Here is a 13,357-nt window from a genome sequence, read left to right as displayed (position 1 = left end):
CCGATCTATATATATGTATATATATGTATATATGTGTATATATATATATATATATATATATGTATGTATATATGTATGTGTGTATATATGTGTGTGTATATATATATGAATGTCAAAAGACAGGGAGTTACGTAATCACTTCCATTGACTTATAGCTGTTTCTGCTATATGAAGCATTGTACTGGGAGTCTTCATTTGCATCGCTCTGAGGAGGCTTTAAGCTCGAATCCAATGTTTCAAATCTCTGAAACATAGGTAACCTAATGAAAGTGATTACGTAGCTCTTGTTCTTTTGTTAGTCATTAATTCATATTCACCTGACACTTTAGACTAAAGCATAAATATATTGAGTTCTGACAGATAGTTATTATTTCAGACCTTGCCCAGGATGCAGTGAGGCTACTTGGAGCGTGGTACATTTTAGCTTTAGTTAAAGCACATTTCCTTGAGAGCGTGTCCCCGAAATATTAGCTTATGAGTGTTGTTTGATGGAGCACGTGGTAAAGTGCGCGTTATTCTTTTATTTTTTATGCCATCGGTTTTTCCAAACCGTGCAGCTGCTCCTACCTAAGACTTTTCACTGTTATAAACAAATCATCTGTGTGTGTGTGTGTGTGTGTGTGTGTGTGTGTGTGTGTGTGTGTGTGTGTGTGTGTGTGTGTGTGTGTGTGTGTGTGTGCGCGCGCGTGTGTGTGTGTGTGTATGTTCTAATGATTCAGTATAGTTTTGTCATAGCATAGTAAAATTTTTCTACTGAGCTGTTGGACCTTTATATGTGCATCGAAGTCAACTGTTCATTATATCTGTATCTATTTATGCGAGTGTGCGCATGTATGTATGCATGTATGTATTTATGTATGTATGTCATTATTCAGTGTTATTTCAAGATTTCTCACCAATAGAGAAAGAGCCGGTTTCTAGCCTAGATCTAAGGCTCCTTCATTGGAATTTCAATATCAACAGGGTATTTTTGTATGTATGTATATGTGCAGATTTATATGTTTTGTTTTATGTATGTTTTCTCATGCATATGGTTGCATGTCTAGACATGCTCATACATATTTAAATGATAACTTCTGTAAAGTTGGCTTAGATCTGTAGTCTTCGAATCAGCTTTCTCCTTTCTAGTTTTGAGAAGCTTATCAAAATTGATATTTAGGCAGTGTGTTACATATCCCAGTGCTCCAATAATTACAGGTATAAACCTGAACTTGTAATCTGGATAGATTAACTTCAGATATCTGAATAGTTCTGCGTAAGTATTCTCTCTTTCACTGATCTTCAGCTTTATATTAACATCCGCTGGGCAGCTGATTTCTACAACTATGCATACATATGTATGTATGTATGTATGTATGTATGTATGTATGTATGTACGTATGTATGTATGTATGTATGTATGTATGTATGTATGTATGTATATACGCGCGTGTGTGTGTGTTTCCCCTTGATAAAAATTAGGTGTTTAATTTGATAAAAGAAAGTTTTGAGGGATCTTTTTAAACTCCATCCAATCGTCGAGTTTTCTCGAAATTTCTACACTGATGGTCGTTCTGCGTGCTGATAACGAAAACTGCATTCATTTCCTCTCGCAATCAATAATAAAAAGTTCCAAACTTTTGAATTTTTGAAGTTTTAGCCGATCCGACCCCCACCCTATTACCGACATTACCGGATGTCGCAAATGTCTGTTTCCATTGGTACAGTATTAGCATTATCGTCTGCTGTTGTCCACCTGTCGTTCGTTTGTTTCCTGTTTCTAGCAAGATTCTTTGAACGAGTGCAGCAAAGCGTATTTATTTATTTCTTTGTTAAATACAATGCTTTTTTTAGTTTACAAAATGAGATTTTCAACGGTAAATTTCGTAAATTTGTCGAAGGGTATAAAGATGGTGTAAGACGCAGCAATGTTTTTTTCAAGAGAAGGGAGTTCTACCTAAAATGAGTCACAGGTTACATGTTAGGAACATGAAACTATGTTATGGTTGTGTCTGTTGGCACTGTAGAATCTATCTCCGTGAGAAAAGCACATGGTTGGGAGGGGTTACTCTTCCTCTTAATGCTGTGATTCTGGTGGCTTTGTTGCCTCAGGTGAAAGAACTGATCATAGTTTTTGTGTGGAAAAGTTGAGAATGAGCAGTACTAGGCTGTTCATTAAAGCAATTATGTACACGAGATATGTGCGGAGGATCTACTCTGCAACCTATCAAAGGTCGGTGGTCCCGGAAAATGGTTGAAATTGTGATACGAGAGCTATTTCTATACGTTGTGCTTCTCGGAATTGTGACATACTAGATGAGTGTATACGATAGTCGGTTCTGCTAGGGACAACAACACACAATGACTTTTGGAGAGCATACTTGCATTTTCCAAAGATACCAGGTTACTAATTTAGGCACAGAACAGTTAACCACAAAGTTGAGTTTGTCAACTCGCAAGAGGGGCCCACACGCAACAAGTGAAATCAGTTGGACCTACCTCAAGCGACGAAATGAACGGTGCTGCGAGTCACTGTGGTGTCGCAGGTACAGTTAGAAAACTAAATGCATAACTCGATTTCGTTGTTACTGACTTGTTTTCTTTCATTTTTCATTTTGGAACAATACAATATTTTTCCCTTTCATATTTAATAGTTACGTAATGTGGCGAGCAAGCAGAATCGCTAGCACGTCGGGAGTAATGCTTAGCAGCATTCCGTCCGTCTTTACGTTCTGAGTTCACATTCTGCCGAGGTCGACTTTGCCTCTCTTCCTTTCGGAGTCTACGAAATAAATTCCCTGTTCAGCATGGAGATCCGTGTAATCCACTAGCCTCTCCACCAAAATTCCAGGCCTTGTGCCTGTTATAGAAAGAATATTTAATGTTTGCATAACATTTTAATTGTATTTCATTAAATTTTTTCGTCTTCGATATGAGTCTTCGTTTTCTTTCGTTAAATTGTTTTTCATTTTCTTATCGTCAATAAATGTAAATGCAAACCATCAGGGGCATGAAAAACTACATCAGTAGAAAAGTTTGAAAATTTTCTGTCGATAGGAAAGCATTTTAAAAAGGTCTGTTGGTTATCTGCATTAGTGTAATTAATAGGAAGTCTGTCTGGTCTACAGAAGACGCGTGGTTCGAGTCCTGCACGCAGCTTTCTTCCATTTTCCCGTCATCTAATTGGTTTTTAGTTTATTTCTAACTGGAATAGTTTGTGAAACATTTCATTAAAGATTATCGTACAGCTATGCATACGTGTTATGTGTGAGTGTATACACATATATTCCTTAAATTAGCAAGAATTTTCTTATTTTTCAGCGAAGAAATGGAGTAAAGCCATCTTTCTGTAGAATAGTGTATATGTGTGTATGCTCGTATGTGGATGCGTGCGCGCGTCTAAGTGCGTGCTGGACAACCTTCGAAAGCTAGAGAGTGATTCAAATACAACACTTACACAAGTATCAAATTCTCAGATAACACAAAGCGTACTCCATCAGAATTTGTAAATAATTTTAAAATGAATGTATTTTTCTTTATTTTATATATATTTCATCATCATTTTCAATATATTTGAATGATCAACACATATTTACTCGTGGACATATTTACCGTCATAATTGATGGCACGAGTACATTACTATGCATACACATACATACATACATAGACAGACATATACACATATATATATATATGCGCATACATGCATACATACATTTGCATATATATATATATATATATATATATATATATATATATATATATAAATTGTAAGGAATATAAAATATTTCTTACTTCGCGCCAATATTATCTGATATAGAACTGAATACGGTATGCAAAGTGAATAGATATATTTGTGTCCAAGTTGTTAAGTACATATATAAAAAAAAAAAAGCAAAATCAATTATATTACATCCTTCATTTCCGTTACCCCATTGACTGATTATCTTTCCCCTATGTATCAATAAATGATAAAATGTCTTACTCAAATAGCAGAAATTTATGACATATAATGGAATAAACGTAATTGTTTGTTCATTTATCTTTATAATGCGTGCGTTAAACACCGCTAAGGTGTAAGTATAAATATCGCACAGTGGTTAAGATCGGAAAATGAAAATATAAAGCATTAAGAGCTATACTGCTTAATTTTTGCGCAAACTAATAGCAAAGATAGAAGTAGAAATGCATATGTTTAAAAATATTACTAACCGCTTGACAATTATTTAGAGAATGAGTACAGCTCCACAATTTCAATATTTTGCATGTTTTGTAAGTTGTTTCTTTCTTTTACTAATGGGAGATGTATTCGTTTCTATGTAGTCAGTTTTTCGGTGAATCTCATCCCTAACTGCTATTAATATTTTTCATCTATTTTACCTTAGAAATCTTTATTTCCAACTTCTTTCGAATTATTTTAACATTTATATTTCTAACGATAGTTTAATCCATTTTTTAGGAACTTGGGATTACAGAGTGGAGAGGTATGGCGGAAGATGTACATGCTTGGAGCACGCCCGATGTGTGTTGGTCTCAAAGGTTTGTCTGTTGGCCAAATTCAAATATGTCAAACACATTACGACCACATGCCAAGTGTTGGTCGTGGAGCTCAGTTAGGAATCAGGGAGTGCCAATATCAGTTCCGAAATCGCCGATGGAATTGTAGCATAGTCGGTGATGAAACAGTATTTGGTCCTGTTTTGGAACTTGGTGAGTAAAATCTATCATTACCTCATATTTTTAATCAATGTTAACTCCAGCCCAATTACGGGTTTCTGTATTTCTCTGCACTAATCAAGCAGATTATAATTATCGAATATAGGGTGCTAAGTGAAAAATTAGAATGGATTAAGAACTGTAAGGAATCCCGAAAGGAAATATTTCGACATAACTTTGTAATGCAAATTAATCTTTTTTTTTTTTTGTAAAATGTACTCCAACTGTTTAAAATATTCATTCTATATAATACAGGTTTTCATTTAAACCTTTCAACATGTCAAACGCTTTATATCTAGGAAATATATGAATGTCCATTAACAAGAAAGATGTTTGAAATGGTATCTTGGGTGATGTGGAGCTTGTAATTAACGAAGTATCTTTGAAATACTAGATTGTCGAAAACTGCGAAGAAATTTTGCGATTTCATTAAGTCCTATTTAAGATTTTCTCCTGTAATCAAATAACTTCTACTTGTACTCATGTAATGATAATCATATACCACCGGCATCGCTGACGTTTAAGTTTATACTGTTGTTAATAAATCAGGTTACCATAACTTTAACATATGCAAGTAAGTACCACATCCAGGTCGAATGATAAAAAACTGAGATATCTAATACTAATATCATTATAATGAAATTATAATGAAAAGTGAATATAACAGTATGCGGTAATTTAAATGGATATAATACCTTTATATGATGCAATACGTGTATGTGTGTGTCTGTGTGTCTGAGTCTGTGTGTATAATTTCAGCATCATAATTTGTTATAGATTTACTGTAATATTAATAGATATTAATAGTAGCAATATGATCAACTACATAGACATGATAGGGGTGACTACGGTGATAACTCTTGTTTTGAAAGCGTTACATTCAGAGCCGAGTTACATTATAATGCTAAAATGAAGTAATGAAACGTCAGATATTAAGATGACTGATAATTATTGTGTATTGCATAGAGCAGTTTTAATACTGACATGCTTCAATTGAGTAACAATAGCTCATGCATGAAAGCCACAAATTACTCCATTACTAGCCATGATTCTTGACTTTCAGATGTAAGGATGGAAAATGCTCCAGTTGTATATGTGTATTTATCTGCATGTTGTTATGAATATACAGGAGTTTGTATGTGTTACGTATGTATATATAAGAGCGATGCAGAGACAAAAATTGTTAGATCGTCAAACAAAATGCTTTGCGGTATTAATTCCGGCTCCTAACTACATTCATGGTTCAAATCCCGCTGTGATCAACTTTACCTTTCATCTCTCTGGAGGTGATAAAATAAATTATCAAGTACTGGGTTAGATTTAATCGACTAACTCTTCCCACCAAATTCCAGACATTTTTCTGTGTTAAAAACCACTATGTATGTATATATGTTGTGGGGTATTAAATATGTATGCTCTTCACTATTCCACTTGTTTCAGTCACTTGACTACGGCCATGCTGGAGCACCGCCTTTAATCGAACAAATCGAACCCAGGACGTATTCTTTGTAAGCTTATTATATCGGTCTCTTATGCCGAACCGCTAAGCTACGGGCGCGTAAACACACCAACATCGGTTGTCAAGCGATGGTGGGAGGACAAAAATTAAAAACCAATCACTTCTTTTCTGATAAGTACATCGTCACCAAAAGCAATACTCCTCACACACACACACACACACACACACACACATACAATCATAGACTCATCTAGCATCAAAATAGAGCAGAGAACCCCAACAGAGACGTTCTCACAAGAGGTTTATACAACAATAACCAATGTGGTATGTAAATCTTCATACTCTTTCGACGACCCAAAACGTTGGAGCATATTCTCCCCAGGTAGATCCACTCATCATCTCCACCCACTATTCCTGTCGTGGTAGGAGAGTCCTCACGCGCCTTCTCCATCTTTTATACTACAGTTTTTTGTTGATCTTATTCGCGCCAGCCACCAAGTTGCTATTGGTATTTGACTCGCGAACACTGGTGAAGCTTACATGAGATTTTACAGGTGAATGACGTTGCATCTTAAAGGCAGAGCACCGTGCATACATTGTTTTTTTAAATATTATCAGCTTCCGTGTAGGTAACACTAAAAGTACACTAAAATCTCCGCCCTCTTTCTCATACTGTTACGAGCAGCACAAAAAGATTACACAGGTTGCCCTAATTCAAAGAATCAAGCATATCTTTAAGAAGAAGTTAGCAAGTAAGAGGCGGCAGAAGATTGACAAAATCAACACTCGAAGTGGGAGAATGAAGATGAACTTATGAACCTGAAATAAATTTTCAGAATGAGTGTTATATGAGCAGAACATAAAACTTTTAGAAAATCCTTATCTGATTTTTGTGAACAATAAAAATTGTAAAGCTTCACATTATATTTTGAACAAGTTATAGCCGTCTTTTCACCCCGACATGCTTGAAAGAGGAGCTGCTTCTCATTTCACTTAACAGAACGCGCGTATATATATACATACACACGCATGCATAAACACGTGCCCAATGTGTGTGTGTATGTGTGTGTGTGTGTGTGTGTGTGTGTGTGCGTGTGTGTGTATGTGTCAACAAAAGTAAATTACCATATTAAAAGAAAAACTGTTCACCTTCAGCTGGATAATTAAATTCAATCAATAAATAAATTTGCCAACAACAACAACAACAACAGCAGTAATAATAATAATAATAATAATAATAATAATAATAATAATAATAATAATAATAATAATAAATATTTTAGAAAGTAAAGCTATAGCAAGTTAAATACGCTGAAATGAAAGCCGAAAATAACTTGATTTATTTTCAACCATTTCTTGCACGTAGCCGGATAGCCTCACGACTGCGCAGTAACACTCTTTGTTCCTTACGTGTCCTGTATGAATAGACAGATTGGTGGCCATTCAAATTCACAGGAAGCCTAACTTCTGATTCCATAATTTCACATGAGTGTCGATGTAAAGGCAGACTTTAATCAATTAAGCCAACTGACACGTAGAATAACTATTCTTTCTGTCAACAGATTCCTTTTTACTTCGTAAAGTGCAGCTCTCTCTCCCTCTCTGCCTCTCTTTCTCTCCCACCTTCCCTTATCTTCTCTTATACTCTGTCTATCAATCTCTTTCTCTCTTATTCTTTAATTGCTTCTTTCATTCTTTTTTACCCATCGTGTCCCACTTACTATTTGCTCTTTCTTTTTCATCCTTATCTATTCTGACGACTTTCCTCGTTTGTTTTTGTACTCATTGAATATATATATATACAAAATATCATCCTCTCCTGGTAGTTTTCAACAATAATATAGCATTTAACATAACAAACAATCTATGATACCTAATTGAAATATTTCCTGTACTATCTATAATGATAACAAAGTGGAACAAGTTTAATCTCATTAGTTTTATTTTCATTTACAAGGACATACATGAAATGTACCACCGATAGACTTGGTTATTTATAAGAAAAACGGAATGTCGGTGTGGATCAAATCTCTCTTTTCGAAACTCTTGGAAATATAGAGCGTTACCATATTATGGTCTCATACCTGAAAGTGCTGATGCATGATTAGTCTGGTGTGATAAGTTATTCAATCGACTACCTCTGTGCTATTTTTGTGGTTGAGCAGAGGTGGCTGGGAGTACAACTCAACAATGATAATAGTAACTAATCTGTATTATATGTGCTGAGCTAATGATTCAAGCCGTGATGGAGACAGCCAAAACAGCTAAGCTATGAAATGAATTCTCTATGGTACTTCATTTCACATTTTCACGTCTCAATCTCAATAATATTAAGATCAAGCTTAAAGGTAGCGAGCTGGCAGAATCGTTAGCATGTCGGGGGCAAAATGCTTAGTGGTATCTCGTCCGTCTTCACGTTCTGAGTTCAAATTCCGCTGGGGTCGATTTTGCTTTTGGGGTCAATAAAATAAGTGCCAGTTGAACACTGGGGTCGATGTAATCGACTTATCCTCTCCCCCAAATTTGCTGGTCTTGTGCCAAAACTCTGAAATCAATATTAAGATCAAGTTTACTTTTCACTTACCTCCAGCTTCGTTAAAATAGATACCAGTCACATAACTGGTCAATGTGACTGATTATATTCTTCCTCTTCAAAACTGATTTTGCATGGAAGTAAGAAGTTTACAAGTTGTTGTGTATACTTAGATTTATCCAATACGTATTACCAATATTTACTATATTTTTATTAATTCAAATATTTGAATAAATCAACCAACAATCAAACTTCGTAGATACGATTACTAGATTCTCTTTACTGACCAGCCTGTTTTTAGATGTCATCTATCTTCCGGAAGCGGATAACAAACGAAGTGTAATTGGCAGCACGATATGGAAAACTACTCAAAAGATCGTTATTGTGTGGTGGGTTGTATGTATTTCATAGCCTTTATGTTTCAGTAAATCTATGTGGAATTTTCTTTAATCTTCCAATCAAATACCGCGGAAGTCGACTTTACCTTTCATCTTTTAGGATCGATGAAATAAGTACCAGTTGAGCACTAAGATTAATGTAATCGACTAACGCCCTCTCCACGAAATTGTAGCTGGCAAGAATCATAATCATTGTAATTGTTGTTGTTCGGTTGTCTTTTCCTATTGTTAGTTTTCACTGCACCATCGGGCTCAGTTCTGTGTGCCTTGTGTATGTGCAGTGTTTTGTTTTTGATTTTGATATCATTACTGTATTGAAAGTATTCAATGCAACATGTGTGAGATACCAAGTAGTTCTATTTTCTATACATGTATATTTGTAATTCTTTGTGTTTTGTTATGTATTTGCGGGCATTTTCTATCATTATCTTTGGATAATGCCTCCATCACTTAGCGGTACATTATCATCTCTTGGTTCTTATATATCGATTAAGTATTTCTTTCCCTAATCGCCTTGACAACAATATCCGGTCGGTTAGCCTTTATTTCCTGTCTATGGATATTGATATATTCCAGAGTATAGTTTCTTTTCCCTTCTCGGATAGCTTTTTCTGGTGTATCTCAAAACCATCTTTTTTCTGTTGTATTTTATAATGCTAGCATAACTTCTACGGTACATATATCTCAATTTTGTCATGTCTATGAATGTATTCTTTCTTGGCAGATTGAGCAGCCAGAGATAATGTGGTTGGTTGTTTCTCCCCGTTTCCATATATTCTGTAGTTATTGTATCCTTCATCATAAACTTTTGATGATTTTTTTTTTTTTTTGTGGGGAGGCTTTGGTCCTGTGTTTCAACCCCCCAAAAAAACATTAGACTTTGCTTTAAGTCCTGCACTTAACCCTCAGTTCAGTTTTTTCCGATATTATTTTCTTGCTACTGTTTTATCCGAGCATTCTTTTGTCCCAATTTTAGTTTAAATTTTTACTGCTTTGGGATTTCTGTTGTTGTTTCTCCATTTTCTTCATAGTTGTCTGTTATTGCAACTTCTGTTTTGTATTTCTTGGGTTCCTTGAAAGCAAAAAAAGAAGACATTTTTTTGGTTTATTCTGTCCATGTTTTGTACCTACCTGTACTAGTTTTCCAGGATTCTTTACTGCATACTTCATCATGGATATTTTGCAATAGTTTTAAGACCCCTACTGCCTTGTATTCCTGGTAAATATCAATATCGTCTTTCAATATCTGATTTTGGGTGGTATAGTGCAAATGCAGTCACTGTAGTAGTAGTAGTAGTAGTAGTAGTAGTAGTAGTAGTAGTAGTAGTAGTAGTAGTAGTAGGCACCACCACCACCACCACTGCAGCCAAAAGCCGAGTCGGTATTGATTTCTTTTTTTAGAGGTTGGCTCACTTCCGTCGTCAACAGCTTTTTCGATGGTCAAGCTAAATTGCTGTCTATAGGAACTGTTTCGAATCACATACTTGGCCCATCAACTGTGTTCTTTCACATCACTTTTGTATGTCGTTGTTCTTTAGCAAATGTTGAGGTAAGGGCTGCATAACGGCATCCTGAGAAGGTCGCGTTGGTATAAGCGAATGAACGTCACTGCGAAAATCGGGTTGATCAGCACCGAACTGAAGGAATACGAGTGACAAAAGAAACAGCACATTACTCAGGACAAGTGAGTAGGTTTAAATTACGGCATGCTTGAACGGCATCATGGCTTGCTGGATCAAAGATAATAGGAGTCTGGCTTGAGTCAGTCTTCCATGTAGATAAAAACTGGGTCGAGATTACTAGCTGAGCGGCCAAGAAATCAACTGAGAAAAAACTATCCCTGAAAGATCGAGCATACGGTGGCGAGAGCAAATACCGCCTCTGTCATTTATTAGTTTGATTGTTGTGTTTTGCCCTATGTTTCTATTGTATTATCATTTCTGTCTGTTGTCTCGTACTGGATTCTATTTTGAGCCCTGCCATTTTTGTGATTTGTCCATCGCGCTTTCGGGGTTGACAAATAAATGAGTAAACAACTGTGATCGATATAATCCACTGTTCCTTTCCTCGAAATTGCAGGCTTTGTCTATGCTTCAAATTGGTATTTTTATTTTAGTTGTCTTAAATCGGCAAGCCGAAAGATTCATTAGAGCTTCGAACACAATGCATTCCACTAGTTTCCCGCAGTTCAAGTACCGAGTTCATACTCCGTAGAGAACAACTTTGCTTTTCTCTCTTTCGAGGTCGATAAAATAAAGTACCAATCAAGTACTAGGATCGATGGTACTGACTAACACCCCTCCCCCACCAAAAAAACCCTAGGCCTTTTAACTTTTATATTAGAATCAATACCACGCTGAATTTCTTCCAGTTCTTTAACGATCTGAATTTAAATACTACTGAAGTTAACTTTGCCTTTCATCCTTTCAGGGTCGTTGAAGGACTGGGATTGACTTACCCTCTCTTCAAAATTGCTGCCTTTGTGCCTAAATTAGCGACAAGTATTTTAATGGGCTTATCGTTATTGAATATTCTCTCAAACCCTAGCAGCTCTTGACTCTTTTGAAAAGAATGTTCTGTTTGGTTTTTATTTATATTTCGTACTGAGACACCTGCTGCACCTATCTGCTCTTTATGGTACAATGTATGTGTAATCCTACAGTTTAGCTTCTATGTATATCTGCTCTTCATCATATTTTTCCAAGGTACCTATTGTTACGGAGATTGTTTCTCCGTTTTACTCAGAAATCTCTTGTCCCGAGAAATTTATATATTGATTAAAATTTCGATTTTAATGATCTCCGAGAAGAACTTATGGGTGATTTGTTTTAATCTCTTTCTCTGCATTAATCGGCATGTCGCTACTTTGTCATTATTTCAGGCAATTTAATGTATTTATGTGTTTATAAATTCTTTTCTGTGCATTCCAAAATACTGTCATGATTTCCGTTGTGAGAAACTTCTAATTATTCCATGTCTATTAATATACTCGGTTTCTGTCTAAGACTAGACAGCAAGAAACAATGTGATTAATTGTTTCTTCATAGACTCCAAATATTTTACTGATGATTTTTTTAAATTTTTTTTTATCTATACTGCTTAATTATATGTTTCGAATATTTTCTGGTGGAAAGACATTGATCTACTGCTTCGATCAAAACCATTTCGTCTTAATTCTTTTTTCTTTTTTTAATCCACTTCTACTTTGCTGGCCTTGTCGAAGCTTTGCTTTCCAAGGTTTTAACGTGACATTTTGTAATCCTGTTTTAAGTCTGTTTGTGTTTTATTTTTTTATTTTTTTCTTCTTCTTCTAAAGTATTTCACCATCTTCCTCACAGCTGCCTGTTGCTCCAGCTTCTGTTTGTTTTTTTTTTGTTTTTTTTTTGCTTTTGGCCTCTCTGAAAATGGAAAACGGTTTCTTTTGTTTATGCTTCCCTTTATTCTTTACACTTTGCTGGATATTTTTGTAGACAGGCAGTAGATATTCTATAATAGTCTTCTAGATACAGAAGTCTCCAACCCTTCTTTGTTAGTGATAAATATCTTTCAGTGCTGACTTTTAAGTTTGTGTTCTTTTCCTTCCTATTGAGCACATAACTGTAATTTACTACTGAAATGACTATTACTGATACATGTTGCCTTATTGTTTCATTAAGCTTTTAGTATTAATCTAAGTCGTCTATAATATTCCTTCTTAACCTTTTCCTTCATCTGATTGTACTCTAATTCAGTAAATTTCGAATTCTTCGTTTTTAGTTGAATTATTTCATCTCTGCTTCTCTCACTGATGGAGTGAGTATCACTGGTTTGAATCTTTTCTTAAAGGATGTTTTGGAGCAATTTTCCAACTCATCTACCATTTCATTTTTTTATCTTCCTGAATTGTTATAAACTTCGTAAGATGCTTTTCAGCTTGACATACGGCTCGAGGTCCTCCATATACAGAAGATGGTTGTTTGTGACTCTATTGCTTTTATATCCATTCCCAGTCTGGCCTCTGGCCAGGAATGTTGGTTAAATCATAGACAGAAATTATTCGAAAGGAGAGGTGTAGAAAATGTTTCTGAAATATTCCTCCTTTAATGTCGACTGTTTAGATAGACAGATAGATAGATAGATAGATAGATAGATAGATAGATAGATAGATAGATACATTTCTTTTATTAGCCACACAGGGCTCGACGAAGATGGGACAAATACAATGTAGAGCTTTTCTTTTTGGGAGGGGAAAAAAGGGGGGGGTCGATCAAAAGGGATCGTAGGAAGGAAAA

At 35.4% G+C, this 13,357-nt stretch overlaps 1 protein-coding gene across 1 annotated transcript in view; it reads left to right on the top strand.

The window, feature by feature from the left end:
* LOC106883934 (protein Wnt-5b) overlaps positions 1-13,357 on the top strand; it is a 295,413-nt gene that overhangs the window by 177,873 nt on the left and 104,183 nt on the right. Inside the window, exon 2 of the mRNA XM_014935079.2 lies at positions 4,440-4,690. Within this exon, the coding sequence (XP_014790565.1) occupies positions 4,440-4,690 (251 nt within the window). The remainder of the gene's footprint in view (positions 1-4,439; positions 4,691-13,357) is intronic.

The sequence above is a fragment of the Octopus bimaculoides genome, chromosome 3 (assembly GCF_001194135.2).
Source record: "Octopus bimaculoides isolate UCB-OBI-ISO-001 chromosome 3, ASM119413v2, whole genome shotgun sequence".
In the NCBI taxonomy this organism is placed as follows: domain Eukaryota; kingdom Metazoa; phylum Mollusca; class Cephalopoda; order Octopoda; family Octopodidae; genus Octopus; species Octopus bimaculoides.
The sequence above is the reverse complement of the archived record's forward strand: the minus strand, read 5'-3'. Positions and strand labels throughout refer to the sequence as shown.